General features: G+C 36.1%; 1 protein-coding gene across 1 annotated transcript; it reads right to left on the reverse strand.

Annotated features, from left to right (window-relative positions):
* Positions 1–923: 923 nt before the first annotated feature.
* Positions 924–22281, reverse strand: LOC102806476 (uncharacterized). Its single transcript, XM_085506296.1, has 15 exons — positions 22186–22281; positions 18081–18164; positions 14207–17797; positions 13699–13818; positions 9119–9231; positions 8593–8651; positions 8265–8323; positions 7964–8079; positions 7744–7802; positions 7190–7338; positions 6928–7035; positions 6023–6846; positions 5810–5908; positions 1021–2097; positions 924–974 (listed from the first exon to the last, which is right to left on the reverse strand). The coding sequence occupies exons 2-15, from the start codon at positions 18133–18135 to the stop codon at positions 924–926; spliced, it is 6480 nt and encodes a 2159-aa protein (XP_085362422.1). The 5' UTR covers positions 18136–18164; positions 22186–22281.
* Between the last annotated feature and the right edge of the window lie 811 nt (positions 22282–23092).

Here is a 23092-nt window from a genome sequence, read left to right on the forward strand (position 1 = left end):
GAGACACGAATATAATTGCCATGGTATGCTTGCATTTTATTTCTAGCTTATGCAGGCCCCGGGTAGCGAAACCAAGCTAGTTTATAGTCAGTGGACTGATGCATTGAGATTGAACAGTCAGCTGGGTCAATATTATATTTACAATAGTGTAATTAAATCAGCCTTTCTTTTAGAACTTTCAACACTCTGACGATAATGTATGATAAATTGATTAATGGAACTAGACAAATAAATTTAATTTTGTAAAAAGGTGAGTAGTTTACTAAATAAATGGTTCTATGTGTAAAATTGGAATCTGAGGACTTTATTTGTAGTGTGATATCTGTAGTGTGATATCTGTAGTGTAGTGTAGTGTAGTGTAGTGTAGTGTAGTGTAGTGTAGTGTAGTGTAGTGTAGTGTAGTGTAGTGTAGTGTAGTGTAGTGTAGTTCAGTTCACTGCAGTATAATGTAGTGTAGTGTAGTGTAGTGTAGTGTAGTGTAGTGTAGTGTAGTGTAGTGTAGTGTAGTGTAGTGTAGTGTGGTGTAGTGTAGTGTAGTGTAGTGTAGTGTAGTGTAGTGTAGTTCAGTTCACTGCAGTATAATGTAGTGTAGTGTAGTGTAGTGTAGTGTAGTGTAGTGTAGTGTAGTGTAGTGTAGTGTAGTGTAGTGTAGTGTAGTGTGGTGTAGTGTAGTGTAGTGTAGTGTAGTGTCGTGTCGTGTCGTATAGTAACACGAACAGTGAGGGGCGGTGTGGGGCTACTACTTACTGTCGTTGAGTTCACATGAATACCGCCAATCGCAAAGGGCATTACATAGGTTATCAATGTATCATCCGGGTTAAACGCTTCGACTTTGCCAATAGTGATATCGTACTCATTTTCATTAACGGCGAATCTGTAAATTGTTTCATTGAATATTAATGTTGTTGAAGGCGCTTCTAGTTTTACGAATACGGTTGTCGTTGCACGCTTTGTCGACGAGCCGCCGTCAGTAGCTGATATGTTAAACTGAATTTCGTCACTAGCTACACCACCACCAACTGCTACAGTTACAACACCTTTGTCATCAACGTTAAATAGGTCGTTATAGTTTTCATCCTCGATACTGTATGTGATCTGAGCATTGACACCATCATCGGCATCATTTGCAGACACTACAGTCACAATTGTCCCATCGTTGATATTTCCTGTAGGTGTTTTCAATATTGTCGCGGTGTACTGATCGGAATCGAATTTCGGTTCGTTATCATTCACGTCCAATATAGAAATGTGAACAGATACGGAAGACGTTCGACCGGGAATTCCACCATCAGCTGCTAATACGTGAATATTGTATACAGACTTTTTCTCTCGATCAAAGCTGGTGTTAGTAGTTAAAATACCACTATCTAGATCAATGGCAAAGTCAATTGTTTCTTCTAAAGAATAAAACACCAAACCGAAGTCGTCCTTGTCTGGGTCAGTTGCGTTTAAGTCAAGCACGTAGCTATCAATTGGCTCATTTTCGGAGATGCTCGCAACGTAAAGTCGCTCGTTGAAGACGGGAGAATTATCATTAACATCAAGCAAGGTAATTGTAACGGTGACACTTGCTTCGTTTGCCGGGTAGCCCTTGTCCCTTGCAACGACAAGCAGTTCATATACTTCCTTAATTTCTCTGTCAAGTTCAGATAGAATCGATAGTTCTCCAGAGTCTGGGTTCAGTCTGAATTTCCCTTCACTTCCCGTCTGAATGAAATAATATATCTCACCATTCTGCCCGTCATCTGCGTCCGTAGCGTTTACATACCCAATCACCGTACCTACAGCAATGTTTTCACTAACTGAAATTGATGTGTCATTTTCAACGAAAACAGGTATATTGTCATTCATGTCCAAGACCATTACATTTAAATACACATTGTCCATTCTAAAACCAGCGTTACCGTCCATGTCTTTAGCGGTCACTGTCAAGGTATACATTTGAGTTATTTCATAGTCTAGATCTGTTAAAGCATTCTTCGTTATTACTGCTGTCTTGGGATCAATCTTGAAAAGTTCACTGCCATCTCCCGATAAGAAATACCGAATATCAGCATTTGATCCTGCATCGTCGTCCTTAGCAACAATTGGTGGTATCTAAGACAAATCAACAAATGACACATTACAGTTGGAAATAATAAGTAACTAAATGCAACACACAACGTGGTACTCAAATCATGACGCAGCATAGTACGTTGCTATTGAACACGCATGTACTCGACAAAAACAAATATCGATAATCTGACGTTACCATTGTAATCATCGTAAATGATGTTAACCCGCCTTGGCACGGAGCCAATAAATGCTGTGAATTGCACATTCTGTCTGTGTTCGTATTGTATTGCCAAAGAGGTGTGATTTCCGAGTTCTCTGTAAAGAAGAAAGTTTATTCTATTTCCAACGTAAGCGGGCGTACGCGATTGGGTATACCTCAGGTTTATTAGAACGTAACAAATCATTCCGCATTAAATGTTCATAATCAAATACTTTGTTGAAAAGTAAATCACAATAAATTGTATTCTTATTTTCCAATTTATTAGGTTACTTTCTTTTATTGTTTTTGCCTGTCAAATTAGTTTGAGATTATTTTTCACAGCTCACTTGTTTTTTCCCCTGTAACACCGTATACCTACTCGGAGAACATTATATAGTAAATGAGAACTTATTGTTTGCTCAATGTTACTTTGCTACGTTTCCACACGGCGACTTCGGCATCCTTGTAAAATTCATCACTGAAAATGGGAAATCATGACATTCCATGTCATATTTGCTGCATATTTTGTAATTCTTTTCATTTTTCAAATTACGTGTTACTAAGTGCTGGCACCGTATACATTTAATTTAAATAGTTCTGCGCAAAATGTATTGAATGAGCGAATTTCAGCGATGAATCCGCCATACTAATTGTTGATCTGCCTTACTCTGTTCAGTTCGATACGCGCGAATGACGTATTTGCAGCGCCCTCACACGGAATAATAGAAAGTTTGGAAGGAATCGAAAGGGTTAATTGCAGACGACATAACGCGGTGCACATAACAGTTTTCCATGTCTCACCGGATAATTCATTCGTTCACGTACACATTAATGCTACCTATAGTGCGCAATTAATAATATATTTACTCACGACAACAACCGGATCATTCTGAGTAATGGGCCCATTAGTATCTTCCCGTACAGACGATGTGTATGCATTCTCGGCAAATACAGGATCATTGTCATTTATGTCTTCTATTGTAATCTCAACGTTAATCTAGAAATATAAATAAACACATTACAGGCCGTATAACTAGTACTAGGGTTACATGGCCATGCAGTCCACCTGGGTGCCGTTGAAGCAATCACTGTCACCTCTTGACAAACATGTGTGATATAATAATTACAAATATATTACATTCGAAAATCCTCTAATGTAGCTAGCACGCACAACTGATTATATATTTACCCCATTCCCAGCTGTACACTGGTTTTCAAGTACATTCACAAACACTATATATATTTACCCCATTCCCAGCTGTACACTGGTTTTCAAGTACATTCACAAACACTATATATATTTACCCCATTCCCAGCTGTACACTGGTTTTCAAGTACATTCACAAACACTATATATATTTACCCCATTCCCAGCTGTACACTGGTTTTCAAGTACATTCACAAACACTATACATATTTACCCCATTCCCAGCTGTACACTGGTTTTCAAGTACATTCACAAACACTATATATATTTACCCAATTCCCAGCTGTAACACTGGTTTCCAAGTACATTCACAAACACTATATACATATTTACCCAATTCCCAGCTGTAACACTGGTTTCCAAGTACATTCACAAACACTATATACATATTTACCCAATTCCCAGCTGTAACACTGGTTTCCAAGTACATTCACAAACACTATATATATATTTACCCCATTCCCAGCTGTACACTGGTTTCCAAGTACATTTACAAACACTATATACATATTTACCCAATTCCCAGCTGTAACACTGGTTTCCAAGTACATTCACAAACACTATATATATATTTACCCCATTCCCAGCTGTACACTGGTTTTCAAGTACATTCACAAACACTATATACATATTTACCCCATTCCCAGCTGTACACTGGTTTTCAAGTACATTCACAAACACTATATATATATTTACCCTATTCCCAGCTGTACACTGGTTTTCAAGTACATTCACAAACACATATATATATATTTACCCCATTCCCAGCTGTACACTGGTTTTCAAGTACATTCACAAACACTATATGCATATTTACCCTATTCCCAGCTGTACACTGGTTTCCAAGTGCATTCACAAACACTATATATATTTACCCCATTCCCAGCTGTACACTGGTTTTCAAGTACATTCACAAACACATATATATATATTTACCCCATTCCCAGCTGTACACTGGTTTTCAAGTACATTCACAAACACATATATATATATTTACCCTATTCCCAGCTGTACACTGGTTTTCAAGTACAATCACAAACACTATATATATTTACCCCATTCCCAGCTGTACACTGGTTTTCAAGTACATTCACAAACACTATATATATTTACCCCATTCCCAGCTGTACACTGGTTTTCAAGTACATTCACAAACACTATATACATATTTACCCTATTCCCAGCTGTACACTGGTTTTCAAGTACATTCACAAACACATATATATATATTTACCCTATTCCCAGCTGTACACTGGTTTTCAAGTACATTCACAAACACTATATATATTTACCCCATTCCCAGCTGTACACTGGTTTTCAAGTACATTCACAAACACTATATATATTTACCCCATTCCCAGCTGTACACTGGTTTTCAAGTACATTCACAAACACTATATACATATTTACCCTATTCCCAGCTGTACACTGGTTTTCAAGTACATTCACAAACACTATATATATTTACCCCATTCCCAGCTGTACACTGGTTTTCAAGTACATTCACAAACACTATATATATTTACCCCATTCCCAGCTGTACACTGGTTTTCAAGTACATTCACAAACACTATATATATTTACCCCATTCCCAGCTGTACACTGGTTTTCAAGTACATTCACAAACACTATATACATATTTACCCTATTCCCAGCTGTACACTGGTTTTCAAGTACATTCACAAACACTATATACATATTTACCCTATTCCCAGCTGTACACTGGTTTTCAAGTACATTCACAAACACTATATATATTTACCCCATTCCCAGCTGTACACTGGTTTTCAAGTACATTCACAAACACTATATATATTTACCCCATTCCCAGCTGTACACTGGTTTTCGAGTACATTCACAAACACTATATATATATTTACCCCATTCCCAGCTGTACACTGGTTTTCGAGTACATTCACAAACACTATATACATATTTACCCTATTCCCAGCTGTACACTGGTTTTCAAGTACATTCACAAACACTATATACATATTTACCCTATTCCCAGCTGTACACTGGTTTTTAAGTACATTCACAAACACTATATATATTTACCCCATTCCCAGCTGTACACTGGTTTTCAAGTACATTTACAAACACTATATATATTTACCCCATTCCCAGCTGTACACTGGTTTTCAAGTACATTCACAAACACTATATATATTTACCCCATTCCCAGCTGTACACTGGTTTTCAAGTACATTTACAAACACTATATATATTTACCCCATTCCCAGCTGTACACTGGTTTTCAAGTACATTCACAAACACTATATATATTTACCCCATTCCCAGCTGTACACTGGTTTTCAAGTACATTTACAAACACTATATAAATTTACCCCATTCCCAGCTGTACACTGGTTTTCAAGTACATTCACAAACACTATATATGTTTCTTTCTCTTCTCGGTCCAGCAATGCAGCTGTTTTGATTTCACCCTGCCAAATTAATGAAAAGTATTTATTAAAAAAGAAAATTTATTGATTTAATTACACAGGGTTGTAGTATATTTCCAAGGGAGTTTTATTACACACTGTTTACGTCACACTTACCGTTGTTTCGTTTATCAGGAAACTAGAATTCCCACTGCCTGCTTCACTCATTCGGTAACTATACTGTGTTTCCGGGTCCTCGGGATCAGGCAATCCAACATTTGCAACTAGTGTCCCGATATTTACATCTTCTCTTACTAGTACCTCACGAAAGACTGTCTCGGTTCCGTTTGTGCCTTTGACAAATAGCGGTTCGATTTGTACTAAGATGTTGGTTCGACCAGAAAACATGCCATCGCTGACTGTTACCGGCAGCAAAATGTCATTTCCGTCCAGTAAGCCATATTTACGAAAATAATCCCTGCTGACTAAACCTTGAGTGGTTACTTCACCACTTCTCGAATCAATGGAAAACATATTCTGTAAATAAACGCTATAATTGATATCAAACGAGTACGAGAGTATGTCACTACTGTCATCGTCAGTTGCGATAACTACTGCGACAAGAGTTCCAAAAGGTGAATATTCCATTAGTATATTCTCATATGGAGTGTTCTGAAAACGTGGTTCATTGTCGTTGATGTCGATGATTATTATTTTCAAATCAAAGTTCAGCGACTCTGTCCCGCTCATGACCAGTTTACAACGCAGCTCGTATTCTTCTCGTGTTTCTCTATCAAAGTGTGTAATAGAAGTAGTTAACTCGCCGGATGTCTCGTTTATGAAAAACACGCCGTAGTTGTCTCCAGTTATTTCATAGGAACTTATTACTTCGGGATTGATGACGGTTGTTGATAAGTCAAAAAACGGTTGCATTATTACACTCTCTTCATTGAAGTCCAGAGTTTCACATCCACTCTTTAGAATAATATGTTCGCTGTATTCTGAATATAAAGAGTGAAAACAACGTGAGTATACGATACACTATCTAAGTATACATTGTATGTGCATTAAAAATGACTAACCTTGCTCACACTGAAGACCTTTATATCCTTCTAGACAGTAGCATAGATATCCATAATCTGCAGACACACAGTATCCGTTGTTGAAACATGGATTACCAATACATTGATCTGAGAATTGAAAAAAATGCCGTTTCATAGAGGCTGGAGTATACAAAAGTAAAACACAAAACATCAGCATGTAAATTCCACGTACATGTACCACGCTACATAAAAATATTGTATTTTCTATTTACAGCTCGTATACAATTCAACGAGTACTAACCTTGTATGACGGTTATGTTTCCAACTGTATAGTTTCCTAGACCATCTGCTTCGAGATTACTGATGAGATTCTGCGTTGATAGTTCCTGTAATGCATCCGTGGTGTTTTCAGCAAATACAAGATTCATGACAACTATGACAGAACCCCGTCTATAAAAAAAGTTTGAACACATAGAAAATACACCATTTCTCATTTTATAACTGAAAAACACTCAAATGACGTAAATTAGTGATAGGAGAATCACATCAGGATTCGTCTGAAAACATAAAACGTTTTTCGAGAGACGCACTTCAGGATATGTGAATTTCTCCGACTACAATATTTCAAGCGCGTCAACACTTTCACGCCGAGAGTCATTTGAGATCCAAACTTCTAGCTTGGAATGTCTATGTTGGGTTCCATATTAATATACAAATCCGTATAGCTACATACACAAAAAACGATCTGCCCGAACAAGCTCAGCATGCGAGGAAAATGTTGACACTAAATAAAATCACTCAGTCAATTCTAACACGCATGCATAATATTGTTGCACTTATGTGTTTGACCCTCACCTGAACTCCACAATTTCTGCACGGATGAAGTCTGGTGTATGTTGTAAAAGACGAGCTACCTGCCGACAGAAGCAGATAACAACTGTCAGTGGTGAGTTGACATGTATCACAAAACAAATTCATGCGCAGACCATCGAGTGATAGCTTATTTGTACTACGTCCAGCTCACATTTTAGCTTATTAACTACGCAAATTATTTAGGGGCAACAATCATACATACCTCGGCAGTTAATGATGTGGACAATGTTTTAAATGACTCTGACTGGCGATTATTCAGGTCTTCCACAAACTCAGCATTGGTGACAACGAGTTTAACGGTTGTTACCACTTCTTTCGCTGCAATTACAGTGATTTGCATAAACAAGTAACTCAATTCTTACTAATTACAGTTCAAATGATCACATACACATATGAAGAACCCAAATTCTAAATCATATTACTTCCATTAAAATAACTTGTTAACTTAGAGAATGGTTAATAAACATTGGTAAATCAATTACAAGTAATCTGGTCTCACTCACCTTCAGAGTTATCAGGTTCTCTATTTCCTGGTACTCCAAAAATGTAGTCACCTGGGAAACTAATCAACATAAACACATGCATAATAATTGAACTTCACGATATCAGTAATTCAAGGAATCCTTATTTATAAACAACGTGATCGTGAATGTTCATATATCAGCATATATATAAATTATTTCATTACGGATTACAACATTTGTATTTATATGTCCATGCTGCACCATTCTAATATCACAATACTTATAACATGTTACACATGTCTAGTGAGATATCATCATATTACAATTCTGGTTAAAAGAAGACTGCTATTATTTAATGTAGTTTTACCCGAATGTTACAATTTCCACACGTCTGAAACCAGGAACGTTTTCTACTTTGTTTGAAATCTGTAAAAAAAAATATCGACACAGCAAAGTAAATAGGGCAACCGCTGGTTATGTTATTATTGATCATTGTAAGTATTCCTTAGTGAATATCGACTATGTAAAAATGAGTGAACTTGTTTAGGAAATTCTATTTTTTCAAAACATAGAGATTGTTTGGTGACTTATAATGGTTAATGTTTAATTTGTCATATGATCAATACTTAATGTAGCATTCCCAATGTTTTAAGAAAATTTGGTCTGCCTGTACTTTCTGTCAACACAAGTTTTAAGAAGATTCCAAAACTTATTATTATCAATGTTATTTTTATCAAAAGTGGCACCAAAACTGAGAAGTCGTATGTAGACACTCGGTTAGTTAACTCCTCTTATGTGGCGTGGGAAGTCGGTTTGTATTTATGGTTACCAACAACAGGTTGTCATATTACGTAGTTTGTTCTCAGTCAAAAAAGATATATATATATACTTACCTCTTCAACAACAGTGTCCTCTAAACTTTGAAATTCAGCAGAAATCCGATTAGCATATTCCTCCGTATACAGAGCATTTGTTATTTCAAATTTTAACACAGCAGTTTTTGTCTCTGAAATGTTTCAACAATGAGCTCAAACTTATTATTTCTAATAAGGAACTTAAAAATATGATTTGCTTGGAAAATTATGTAAAAGGTACCTTTTACATGCCATGTAATTTCATTCACAGTTCTCAACCTATTGACATTTGTATTTGGACACATTTGTCAAATTTAAACTGCATTTAGACATTGTCAATTGTCAATTATAACTCAGAATTTGGCACATTTGTCAATTGTAACCCAACATTTAGACACATTTGTCAATTGCAACCCAACATTTAGACACATTTGTCATTGTAACCCAGCATTTAGACACATTTGTAAATTGTAACCCAACATTTAGACACATTTGTCAATTGTAACCCGCTATTTAGACGCATTTATCCATAGTAACTCATCATTTAGACACATTTGTCAATTGTAACTCATCATTTAGACACATTTGTCAATTGTAACTCATCATTTAGACACATTTGTCAATTGTAACTCATCATTTAGACACATTTGTCAATTGTAACCCAGCATTTAGACACATTTGTCAATTGCAACCCAACATTTAGACACATTTGTCAATTGTAACCCGCTATTTAGATGCATTTGTCCATAGTAATCCAGCATTTAGACACATTTGTCAATTGTAAATCATCATTTAGACACATTTGTCAATTGTAACCCAGCATTTAGACATATTTGTCAATTGTAACCCGCTATTTAGACGCATTTGTCCATAGTAATCCAGCATTTAGACACATTTGTCAATTGTAACTCATCATTTATACATATCTGCCAATTGTAACTCAGCATTTAGACACATTTGTCAATTGTAACCCAACATTTAGACACATTTGTCAATTGTAACCCGCTATTTAGATGCATTTGTCCATAGTAATTCAGCATTTAGACACATTTGTCAATTATAACTCATCATTTAGACACATTTGTCAATTGTAACCCAGCATTTAGACACATTTGTCAATTATAACCCGCTATTTAGACGCATTTGTCCATAGTAATCCAGCATTTAGACACATTTGTCAATTGTAACTCATCATTTTTACACATTTGCCAATTGTAACTCAGCATTTAGACACATTTGTCAATTGTAACCCTGCATTTAGACACATTTGTCAATTGTAACCCAGCATTTAGGCACATTTGTCAATTGTAACCCGCTATTTAGACGCATTTGTCCATAGTAATCCAGCATTTAGACACATTTGTCAATTGTAACTCATCATTTATACACATTTGCCAATTGTAACTCAGCATTTAGACACATTTGTAAATTGTAACCCAGCATTTAGACACATTTGTCAATTGTAACCCAGCATTTAGACACATTTGTCAATTGTAACCCAGCATTTAGACACATTTGTCAATTGTAACCCAACATTTAGACACATTTGTCAATTATAACCCGCTATTTAGACACATTTGTCAAATTTAACCCAGCATTTATACACATTTGCCAATTGTAACTCAGCATTTAGATACATTTGTCATTGTAACTCAACATTTAGATACATTTGTCAATTGTAACTCATCATTTAGACACATTTGTCAATTGTAACTCATCATTTAGACACATTTTTCAATTGTAACTTAGCACTAAGGCACATTTGTCAATTGTATCCCAGCATTTAGACACATTTGTCAATTGTAACTTAGCATTAAGGCACATTTGTCAATTGTAACCCAGCATTTAGACACATTTGTCAATTGTAACTCAGCATTTAAACACATTTGTCAATTGTAACCTAGCATTTAAACATATTTGTCAATTGTAACCCAGCATTATGGCACATTTGTCAATTGTAACTCAGCATTTAGACACATTTGTAAATTGGAACCCAGCTTTAAAGCACATTTGTCAATTGTAACCCAGCATTAAGACACATTTGTCAATTGCAACCCGGCTTTGAGGCACATTTGTCAAGTGTAACTCAGCATTTAGACACATTTGTCAATTGTAACTCAGCATTTAGACACATTTGTCAATTGTAACCCAGCATTAAGGCACATTTGCCAATTGTAACTCAGCATTTAGACACATTTGTCAATTGTAACTCAGCATTTATATACATTTGTCAATTGTAACTCAGCATTTAGACACATTTTTCAATTGTACCCAGCATTTTTACGCATTTGTCAATTGTAACCCAGGATTAATGCACATTTGTCAATTGTAACCCAGCATTAAGGCACATTTGTCAATTGTAACCCAGCATTTAGACACAATTGTCAATTGTAACCCAGCATTAGGGCACATTTGTCAATTATAACCCAGCATTTAGACACATTTGTCAATTGTAACTCAGCATTTAAACACATTTGTCAATTGTAACCCAGCATTTAAACATATTTGTCAATTGTAACCCAGCATTATGGCACATTTGTCAATTGTAACTCAGCATTTAGACACATTTGTAAATTGGAACCCAGCTTTAAAGCACATTTGTCAATTGTAACCCAGCATTAAGACACATTTGTCAATTGCAACCCGGCTTTGAGGCACATTTGTCAAGTGTAACTCAGCATTTAGACACATTTGTCAATTGTAACTCAGCATTTAGACACATTTGTCACTTGTAACCCAGCATTAAGGCACATTTGCCAATTGTAACTCAGCATTTAGACACATTTGTCAATTGTAACTCAGCATTTATATACATTTGTCAATTGTAACTCAGCATTTAGACACATTTTTCAATTGTACCCAGAATTTTTACACATTTGTCAATTGTAACCCAGCATTAAGGCACATTTGTCAATTGTAACCCAGCATTAAGGCACATTTGTCAATTGTAACCCAGCATTTAGACACAATTGTCAATTGTAACCCAGCATTAGGGCACATTTGTCAATTGTAACTCAGCATTTAGACAGATTTGTCAATTGTAACCCTGCATTAAGGCACGTTTGTCAATTGTAACCCAGCATTTATACACATTTGTCAATTGTAACCCAGAATTATTGCACATTTGTCAATTGTAACCCAACATTTAGACACATTTGCCAATTGCAACTCAGCATTTATACACATTTTTCAAGTTTAACCCAGCATTTAGACACATTTGTCAAATTTGAAAAGCATTTAGACACATTTTTCAATTGTAACTCAGCATTTAGACACATTTTTCAATAGTAACCCAGCATTAAGGCACATTTGCCAATTGTAACTAACCATTAAGGCACATTTGACAATTGTAACCAAGCATTAGGGTACATTTGTCAATTGTAACTCAGCATTTAGACACATTTTTCAATTGTAACTCAACATTTAGACACATTTTCAAATTTAACCCAGCATTTATACACATTCGTCAAATTTGAACAGCATTTAGACACATTTGTCAATTATAACCCAACATTCAACACATTTGTCAATTGTAACTCAGCATTTAGACACATTTGTCAATTATAACTCAGCATTTATATACATTTGTCAATTGTAACTCAGCATTTAGACACATTTTTCAATTGTACCCAGCATTTTTACACATTTGTCAATTGTAACCCAGCATTAAGGCACATTTGTCAATTGTAACCCAGCATTAAGGCACAATTGTAACCCAGCATTTAGACGCAATTGTCAATTGTAACCCAGCATTAGGGCACATTTGTCAATTGTAGCTCAGCATTTAGACAGATTTGTCAATTGTAACCCGGCATTAAGGCACGTTTGTCAATTGTAACCCAGCATTTATACACATTTGTCAATTGTAACCCAGCATTTATACACATTTGTCAATTGTAACCCAGCATTATTGCACATTTGTCAATTGTAACCCAACATTTAGACACATTTGCCAATTGCAACTCAGCATTTAGACACATTTTTCAAGTTTAATCCAGCATTTAGACACATTTGTCAAATTTGAAAAGCATTTAGACACATTTTTCAATTGTAACTCAGCATTTAGACACATTTTTCAATAGTAACCCAGCATTAAGGCACATTTGTCAATTGTAACTAACCATTAAGGCACATTTGTCAATTGTAACCAAGCATTAGGGTACATTTGTCAATTGTAACTCAGCATTTAGACACATTTTGCAATTGTAACTCAACATTTAGACACATTTTCAAATTTAACCCAGCATTTATACACATTCGTCAAATTTGAACAGCATTTAGACACATTTGTCAATTATAACCCACCATTCAACACATTTGTCAATTGTAACTCAGCATTTTGACACATTTGTCAATTGTAACTCAACATTCAGACACATTTGTCAATTGTAACTCAGCATTTTGACACATTTGTCAATTGTAACTCAGCATTCAGACACATTTGTCAAGTTTAAACATCATTTAGACACATTTGTCAAATTTGTCAAATTGGCAACATTTGCCAAGCGTAATCAAATACTTCTACACATTTATCTATTGTAATCTGTCACATGCAGCTATCAATAACGCAATAGATATGTGGTATATATGATATATATATTTGTAAATTGAGTATTCACCTTTTTCACACTGATAACCATCATATCCTGTCAGTGTACAGTCACATATGAATGAATCTGCTATGTTTGTGCATTGACCGTTATGTTGGCATGGCTTGTTGGCTGCACATACATCTATGGCTATTGATAAAACAGATGATGAAGATGATATTTTAAGATCAAATGTTATTTACAATGATGCCAACAATACGTGCATACGTGCATAAGTATCATGTACCTGTCCATATTATATATGGTTTGGTCGTAAGATCACAGTCATAATCTATAATATGTTTTATATTTCAAATTGTGTCATGTTGTTCGCTATTCAAAATTTCTCATTAGTATTTTCAGAATCTTAATAAATGATAATAAATGAAAACCCTTCCGATATTGCGAAACTCAGATTTCATTCATTTGTTTGAATTTGCATATCTAGAGCATTAATCGAATTTTAAGAAAGCATACACTCACATTCCTATCATAAAAATGTATATTGCATTGTATGTTGATTTATCTGTTTACTTACGAGTTGAATAAGCTGTTGTCATGGTTGTCTGCATTTTAGTTGATGTCTTGAGTGTTGTATGGTGTATTGTTTTTGACATAGTTGTTGCAGTTACTTCAACCAGTGGTGAAGGTGTAGTTTCTAGTGTTGTGTCTCGCTTAGTCAATTCAGTGATATATGTTGTTATTAGAGGTTCAGTATACAGCACTGCAGATGCTGTTTGTGATGTTTTGTAAGGAACTGTGGAGTTCTCAGTATAATCTTCCAATGCGACTGATACGTTTGTCTCTGTTTCACTTTTGAATTCAGTTATTTCAGTCGATTTGTGTGGTGAAGTATTACTTTCTGTTTCAACTTCTGAGTATGTCCATTCAGTTCTCATTTCTGGTGCTGTCTTTTGTAGTGTGTATTTCTCTGTTTCAACTTCAATTGAAAATAATTCAGATGCCATTTCTGTATATGGTTGTGTATATGTCAATTCATTTGTCATTTCTGTATATATCTCTGATTCAACTTCAGTGCTAGATAATTCTAATGTGCTTTCTGTTGCTGTATACTGTTGTGTATATGTCTCTGTTTCAACTTCAGTAGCAGGTAATTCCGTTGGCATTTCTGTTGCTGTATATTGTTGTGTATATGTCTCTGTTTCAACTTCAGTGCTCGATAATTCTATTGTGCTTCCTGTTGTTGTATACTGTTGTGTATGTGTCTCTGTTTCAACTTCAGTGCTCGATAATTCTATTGTGCTTCCTGTTGCTGTATACTGTTGTGTATATGTCTCTGTTTCAACTTCAGTGCTCGATAATTCTATTGTGCTTCCTGTTGCTGTATATTGTTGTGTATATGTCTCTGTTTCAACTTCAGTGGTAGGTAATTCTGTTGGCATTTCTGATGCTGTATATTGTTGTGTATATGTCTCTGTTTCAACTTCAGTAGCAGGTAATTCCGTTGGCATTTCTGTTGCTGTATATTGTTGTGTATATGTCTCTGTTTCAACTTCAGTGCTCGATAATTCTATTGTGCTTCCTGTTGTTGTATACTGTTGTGTATGTGTCTCTGTTTCAACTTCAGTGCTCGATAATTCTATTGTGCTTCCTGTTGCTGTATACTGTTGTGTATATGTCTCTGTTTCAACTTCAGTGCTCGATAATTCTATTGTGCTTCCTGTTGCTGTATATTGTTGTGTATATGTCTCTGTTTCAACTTCAGTGCTCGATAATTCTATTGTGCTTCCTGTTGCTGTATATTGTTGTGTATATGTCTCTGTTTCAACTTCAGTGGTAGGTAATTTTGTTGGCATTTCTGATGCTGTATATTGTTGTGTATATGTCTCTTTTTCAACTTCAGAACTTGAAAATGCTATTGTGCTTCCTGTTGCTGGATACTGTTGTCTATATGTCTCTGTTTCAACTTCAGTGCTCGATAATTCTATTGTTCTTTCTGTTGCTGTATATTGTTGTGTATATGTCTCTGTTTCAACTTCAGTGCTCGACAATTCTATTGTGCTTCCTGTTGCTGTATACTGTTGTGTATATGTCTCTGTTTCAACTTCAGTGCTCGATAATTCTATTGTGCTTTCTGTTGCTGTATACTGTTGTGTATATGTCTCTGTTTCAACTTCAGTGCTCGACAATTCTATTGTGCTTTCTGTTGCTGTATACTGTTGTGTATATGTCTCTGTTTCAACTTCAGTGCTCGATAATTCTATTGTGCTTTCTGTTGCTGTATACTGTTGTGTATATGTCTCTGTTTCAACTTCAGTGCTCGACAATTCTATTGTGCTTCCTGTTGCTGTATACTGTTGTGCATATGTCTCTGTTTCAATTTCAGTGCTCGATAATTCTATTGTGCTTCCTGTTGCTGTATATTGTTGTGTATATGTCTCTGTTTCAACTTCAGTGGTAGGTAATTCTGTTGGCATTTCTGATGCAGTATATTGTTGTGTATATGTCTCTGTTTCACCTTCAGTGGTAGGTAATTCTGTTGGCATTTCTGATGCTGTATATTGTTGTGTATATGTCTCTGTTTCACCTTCAGTGGTAGGTAATTCTGTTGGCATTTCTGATGCAGTATATTGTTGTGTATATGTCTCTGTTTCACCTTCAGTGGTAGGTAATTCTGTTGGCATTTCTGTTGCTGTATACTGTTGTGTATATGTCTCTGTTTCAACTTCAGTGCTCGATAATTCTATTGTGCTTTCTGTTGCTGTATATTGTTGTGTATATGTCTCTGTTTCAACTTCAGTGCTCGATAATTCTATTGTGCTTCCTGTTGCTGTATATTGTTGTGTATATGTCTCTGTTTCAACTTTAGTGCTCGATAATTCTATTGTGCTTCCTGTTGCTGTATATTGTTGTGTATATGTCTCTGTTTCAACTTCAGTGCTCGATAATTCTATTGTGCTTCCTGTTGCTGTATATTGTTGTGTATATGTCTCTGTTTCAACTTCAGTGGTAGGTAATTCTGTTGGCATTTCTGATGCTGTATATTGTTGTGTATATGTCTCTGTTTCAACTTCAGTGCTCGATAATTCTATTGTGCTTTCTGTTGCTGTATATTGTTGTGTATATGTCTCTGTTTCAACTTCAGTGCTCGATAATTCTATTGTGCTTTCTGTTGCTGTATCCTGTTGTGTATATGTCTCTGTTTCAACTTCAGTGGTAGGTAATTCTGTTGGCATTTCTGTTTCTGGATACTGTAGTGTATGTGTCTGTGTCCCAACTCCAGTGAAATCAGTTGTCAGTTCTGTTGTTGTATGTGTTACTTTAGGTGTCTCTGTCTCAACTCCAGTGTCCGACAATTCAGTTGTCATTTCTAATGATGTATATGGTAGTGTCTGTGTCTCTCTTTCAACTCCGGTGTCTGTCAATTCAGTTGTCATTTCTAATGATGTATATAGTGGTTCATAAGTTTCTGTTTCAACTGCAGTGTTTATCAATTGTGTTGTCATTACAGTTGGGCTGTACGGTAGTGTATATATCTCCACTTCTTCTTTACTGGAAGACATTTCTGTTACCACTTCTTTTGCTGTTTGTGTATAAACCTCTGTTTCAATTTCAGTCAACGTGTATGATAGTGTATATGTCTTTGTTTCAACTCCAGCAGAAAGTAATTCAGTTGTCATTTCTGTTGATGTAATTGGTAGTGTATCTTTTTCTATTTCAGTGTCTGTCAATTCAGTTGTCATTTCTGTTGATGTATATGGTAGTGATTGTGTCTCTCTTTCAACTTCATTGCTTTTCAATTCAGTTGTCATTTCTATTGATGTATATGGTAGTGTTTGTGTCTCTCTTTCAACTTCATTGCTTTTCAATTCAGTTGTCATTTCTATTGATGTATATGGTAGTGTTTGTGTCCTTGTTTCAACACCAGTGGCAGGTACGTTAGTAGTTATTTCGGTTGACAATCGTGTTTCGCTGAGCGATGCAGTTTCCACTAAAGTTGCTTCATATTCAGATATATAGCCCACTGACGATGTTTCGATTACGGTCGCCGTGATGTTTTCTAATTGAATTGTGTTTTCTTTGATAGGTGAAGAATTCTGAGTCGTCAAAATAAGTTCTGTTATTGATGCATCAAGCGTAGTATAATTCACATCCGTTGAGTCTGCTGCTGAGTGTATAAAGGCAAAAATAAAACTAATAGTTATTGGATATAGACAAATCTGACATTTTTACTAACACGTCTCTAAATATTGTGAATAACTGGCATATGTATTTACTCCTCGTGTAAAATGGGATGCGTGGGTAGTTCTCTGAAATGTTCCTATTCGTTGTTGTTCATTTAGCGTTCTATATATGGTGTATTAATATATTTGATATTCGGGTATAGGCTGTAAGATAATACACCCACTGGTAGACAGGCAGTTCGACATTTATCAAAACACAGACCGTACCTCTTATGAACACGACGAATCCCATGAAAACTGAAAGTGATATCATGTTTAACATGATTGTGATATAATTTTGGTGAAAAAAAACTGCAAAAAAGAAAAGGAATAGCATGCAATTAAATAATTAATAATCAAATTCAGACTACAAACAAAGGTTATACAAAACTGTACTGCATTACATGTTGCTGCTCCAACTATATACATTGTTACGCCTGTGTATTGTATAATAATGTGAACACTACTGGGGTATATTTTACCTGGAACCTGAGCATTTGACTAGTGTGTTTCTTAGTTAGAACATTGAATCGCGGTCACCACTAAGCCAAAATTACTGGCTTTGTCAAAAATTTTTTGACCGTGTTAAGCCACTGTCCTACTGCATTCGACTGACGTAGAAATTTGTTTTTATTATAATGGGCTGAATTTTATACCGCCAAAAGTACTACTAAATACTGCGATTAAAGTTGGCAACATGATTGGGGCGTGGTTGCTAATTAACAACCCGCAACGGCGATTATATTATATTATATTATATTATGAAAATGGTCTTGGTTTTGCTTAATATTTGTTTGTGTATGGTCCGGCGACACAGGAAATTTTAAAAATCTCGTCAGCTCAAAATTCTGCTATATTGAATGATAGGTCATGTGACTAAAGCCCGCTGTCTCATTGGATAAAAGGGTTCAATCAGATGGGCGCTGTAAGTGACTACTGCGCACATAACAGATTTGTTACATATCACTACGCCTACGACTTAAAACGTTTAAACATAACATGTAGAATCTTTAAATCTAACGTTATCTAAAAAAGTGCACTTATAGATATGCATATTTGATTTTGAATTTAAAAACCTCCAGAATCATTTTTTGCACAAACAAAATACCAAAAGCTATGAAATACAGAGTAACTATGAAAATTAGTCACGTTTGCATGTAATAATAATTTAAATTCGGTATTTTTACGGTGAATTATGCAAATCAGCCGCATTCATAGTTCAATACAAGGGAGCTCAACCTAAGAACAACGTCAAAACTAAAGTGATATGCCAGTGCTAAAGTAGTGTAGCTTTTAATGCCAAGAAAACCTGGATCAAAAACGAATCAACGTGTTTGAAAACAGCCCATATCAATGACACGTACTCTCCAAATTTTGAGTCTTGGTCGGAATGGTGGAGTCGTTTATTATTTAATATCTATGGTAACTTGAAATACACACGAAGACGGACAATGTCTCAAGGAATGTCCAAAGGTCTATTGTACTAGTTTTGATTATCAAAAAATCCTGAATTTTGCTCGGTATGGACATGGTCGAGATAAATACGACTTTTATCATACATCGGCATACTGTCGGCCTCTCTGTGAGGTATGGAAGTTATTTTTACGACTGTTGCGGTATATCAGCGCCTTTTATTTCGACCGGTTCTTGCCAACCAAAACGTAAACTAGTTCGACGGCCCATACACAAAGGGTCTGACAACATGTCAATGTTTGTTGTCTATAGTCGTATTTAAAACGCTTCAGTCGTCTCACCACGTGGCGTTCGAACCCATGGCCACGTATACAACGCGTGTGAAATATATTGTTTTCAGTGGCGGCGGCACCGTGGGGGCAGTGGCGGCGGTTGCCCCCACGAAAAATAGGACGCCCCCACGATACAATAAGATGAAACAGCCATACATCCATCTCCAGAAACCGTAAGAGAAATTTACCTAAGTGTACCATCACAATTTTCTCCCCTATAATGCAGGAAACAGCGTTTCAGAGAGTTTTAGATTTCAACATTTTCCCGGGGAGCATGTCCCGCACCCCTCCAGAACAGTTCGGGCCTTAGGCGCGAGATTTGTTGACATTCGCATAAAATCTTCGCCCCCACAGTCAAGAAAAGCTGCCGCCGCCTCTGGTTTTAACGCAGTCTGCGGTAGGCATTTTCGTTTCTTACACTGCGGCAAACTCGGGCGCGTTTGCCAACGTCTGGGAAAATATTTAATAAGTCGGGGAACATATTATAACATAGACGTAATCATGCGTGATGCACCGCAACAGTCGTAAAAATAACGTCCACACCTCACAAACGTCAGGGCGCGGCCACTGTGTTCTGTCATATTATTATATTACCATTTGAATGGCAGCCGTTAAAGATGTTGACACTATACGGGATAAAGCGGGGGATGTGCAGTCGGGTGGTGAGCGAATACAAAGGAACGCACATTACGTATTCATATGATTTCAGTTGAAAGCATACAAATTTAATGATTATCCGCAAAAAACATGCAACATCAGAAGGACAATCAACTAGAAGTAAGGGAAAATCAATTCCAAATATATTCTTAGTTAATATTTAGTAAGACTTAGATAAATGATAACTTATTTAAGCAGAAAATACGAACGCGTGTGATAACGCATGTTAAAAATTCAAAAGTTCACGGGTAGACGTGTGTAAACAGCGAAACGGTATGGCCGTAGGTCACTAGCCTGCTTCAAATAAAAGTGCTTGAAATATATTAAGGCGGAAATTATTTTTTAAATACTTTCCCTTCGAATAAACCTATAAGCATGACCCGCCTTATAACCTATAGATTGAGGTAAATCTAGTCTGATTGTATACTTGTTACGTATTCCATAACTGAAGAATGCATATTTTGTGTGAAAAAGTCTACTTCATGTTTTTTTGAGACAAGTTGAAAAGGTGAACTAGTTAAGACGAGACTTTTTGTGACACGCTACTTTTCTTGTGTTTGATTGATGAGTTTGAAGAAAGCGTTTGGTTATACGTAATGCTATTGTTATCGGCACAATGACTGGCAATTAACAATGGTGCAAAATAATAATCAATATAGGTAATGTACACAAGAACAATGTATTGGATACATTCCAATAAAGCTAATTATAATCGTAAACATAATCTGCTCATTTGTATAACTAAACGATTGAACTTGTGTATGGTAAGCTTGAACTGTGTTCAAAATAACACCGAGGGCGTTAAACAGATATCGATGACTGGTGCCAGCACCGCCAGTGATGTTGCCAGGCATTGAATGCACTATGAAACACATACAACGAGTCAATGAAAGCAACGTATGTTTACTATTACGATATAAGCAGAACGTGGTGCAATAACTATGGATGTGACTACTGGGAAACGCATTCAACACACGTTGTGACCCGCATATGTGTCTGCTAAATCGGCGCAGTGTGGAAACAACAACGTGGGTCAAGTCCACGGGATTGTGCTCTGAAACGCACTTTAACGTAATTCAATGAATCCATTCATGTCATGTGGTAGGCACAGATCTCGAGCAGTTTTTCGTCCCATCATTACTACGTTTATAATTCTACTATTTCGTGAATTATTAAGTATGCACTACTAATTTGGTCACTGTCGTTGTATTCATGTAGTATTGTATTATAACATATTTTAAACTAAATCTCGAGTTCTATTTTCACAATAAACTGAATGGTGTCACTGGGACGTTAGGAGGAAATAAAAACATACTTCCTGCTGGACCGTTTTCCCAACATCAATATTGGTAATTCGACATGCGATGTACACGAACAATACTAAAATCATGGAGCATACATAAATTTAAGTTAAGCGAGCGATGAGTAAACAGCATGCGTACTGTCAGCAGCTTGCTAATATCGGCGTACGTGCGCTGAGGTCATTAACAAAAACTGTGTGGCCAAACATAACACATACTGGTGTTATTATTATTCTTAAAAAAACATTGGTGCATTTAGTCAACGTGTATTGAATACTACGTAGGGGCACGATCCACTATTTTTTTATTATTAATTACGCCTCTACATTCCAAAGTGGATGCAGTATATTGGAACGCGACGCCTTAAAGATTACTGCGAGAAATAATGGTTACGACATACTTAGGGGTGCCTTGTTATAAGTGACTAATGTATTATAAGATTAAACATGCACAAGGTAGGTCGACAAAACCTGTTGTCAGTAGAAGTTCATTTGCCGATTGTCGTTTGAGCATCGCGTAAAATACTTAAAGCCCCTGGACTAGCCTATCTATAGTTAGGTGCGGGGAATTCCTGAACAGTAAAATTGATAAAGATTACACAAAGTGATATAACATAAAAAAGTATCTTACGCAAACTCTTCTTTTTACTGTCTTACAAACTTCCTACATGTACACAGACATTGCTGAGCGTACGAACCGGAACCGTTGTGGGCAATAGAGAGCCGAGTACTTCTTACCATATAGAGTCTAAGCAACGGGACAATCAGGTATCAGCCTTTGTTATGTAAAGCGAGTCTCGAATCACTGTGCTGCTTAAAAACCCCGTTATATTACACTAAGACTCGAATAGGTATATAATCAGTTATATTAGTATTATTAATATTTGTTACACATACAGCAGAAAGTCTGACACACACGTATTCATTTTTCATCCAAATTAACATTGTGTATTATGTTTTGACAGAGGTGAAGGAAGATTTACGACTTGGACGTGAATTGCCACTTGTCGCTCTACATACTGAACACCGACCGTGCCACGAGTTCAAATATTTCCTTTACTACTGATGCATGTGGTTTTACAGGGGGTTTATATTCCTTTTATTGTTTTAAAAATACATTTTTCGAGCTATTTACGTTTCAGTCACTGCTGCCATTCCTACGTCTGTCCACGCTGTGAGTTGATTTTTGCCTGTCCACGGAACAAAACGTCCATGTGTTGTAAAATTCAGCCGTGTTCTGACCGGGCCAGACTCCCGGACCCTTAAAGGTTCGGCCTCAATTCTAAATATAATTAATAGGTAATGTAATCGACGATGCACGAAGACTCATGTCACAAAATAACACTGTATTATGTACTATCAATGTAAAACGAAGTTCACTACGAATTTCAAATACGAGTAGAACCAGTTCTGAAATGCGTGCTTTAACTAAAAAAAAAATAGTTGGACCAAGCTATTCAAACATCATCAGCGATGTAAATTAGTAAGAGATATATGATAAGCTACAATAACGCACTACCTTGTCTCTTAGCTTGGGT

The sequence above is a fragment of the Saccoglossus kowalevskii genome, chromosome 12, assembly GCF_978046115.1.
Source record: "Saccoglossus kowalevskii chromosome 12, keSacKowa6.1, whole genome shotgun sequence".
Lineage (NCBI taxonomy): Eukaryota > Metazoa > Hemichordata > Enteropneusta > Harrimaniidae > Saccoglossus > Saccoglossus kowalevskii.

Excerpts from the sequence above, each read along its gene's own strand:
- LOC102806476 (XM_085506296.1), bottom strand. The coding sequence starts at position 18,135 with ATGTTAAACATGATATCACTTTCAGTTTTCATGGGATTCGTCGTGTTC. Across the intron at positions 17,798-18,080 it reads ATTCGTCGTGTTCATAAGAG|CAGCAGACTCAACGGATGTG; the intron begins GTACGGTCTGTG and ends TTATACACTCAG. Across the intron at positions 6,847-6,927 it reads AGGTCTTCAGTGTGAGCAAG|AATACAGCGAACATATTATT; the intron begins GTTAGTCATTTT and ends CTTTATATTCAG.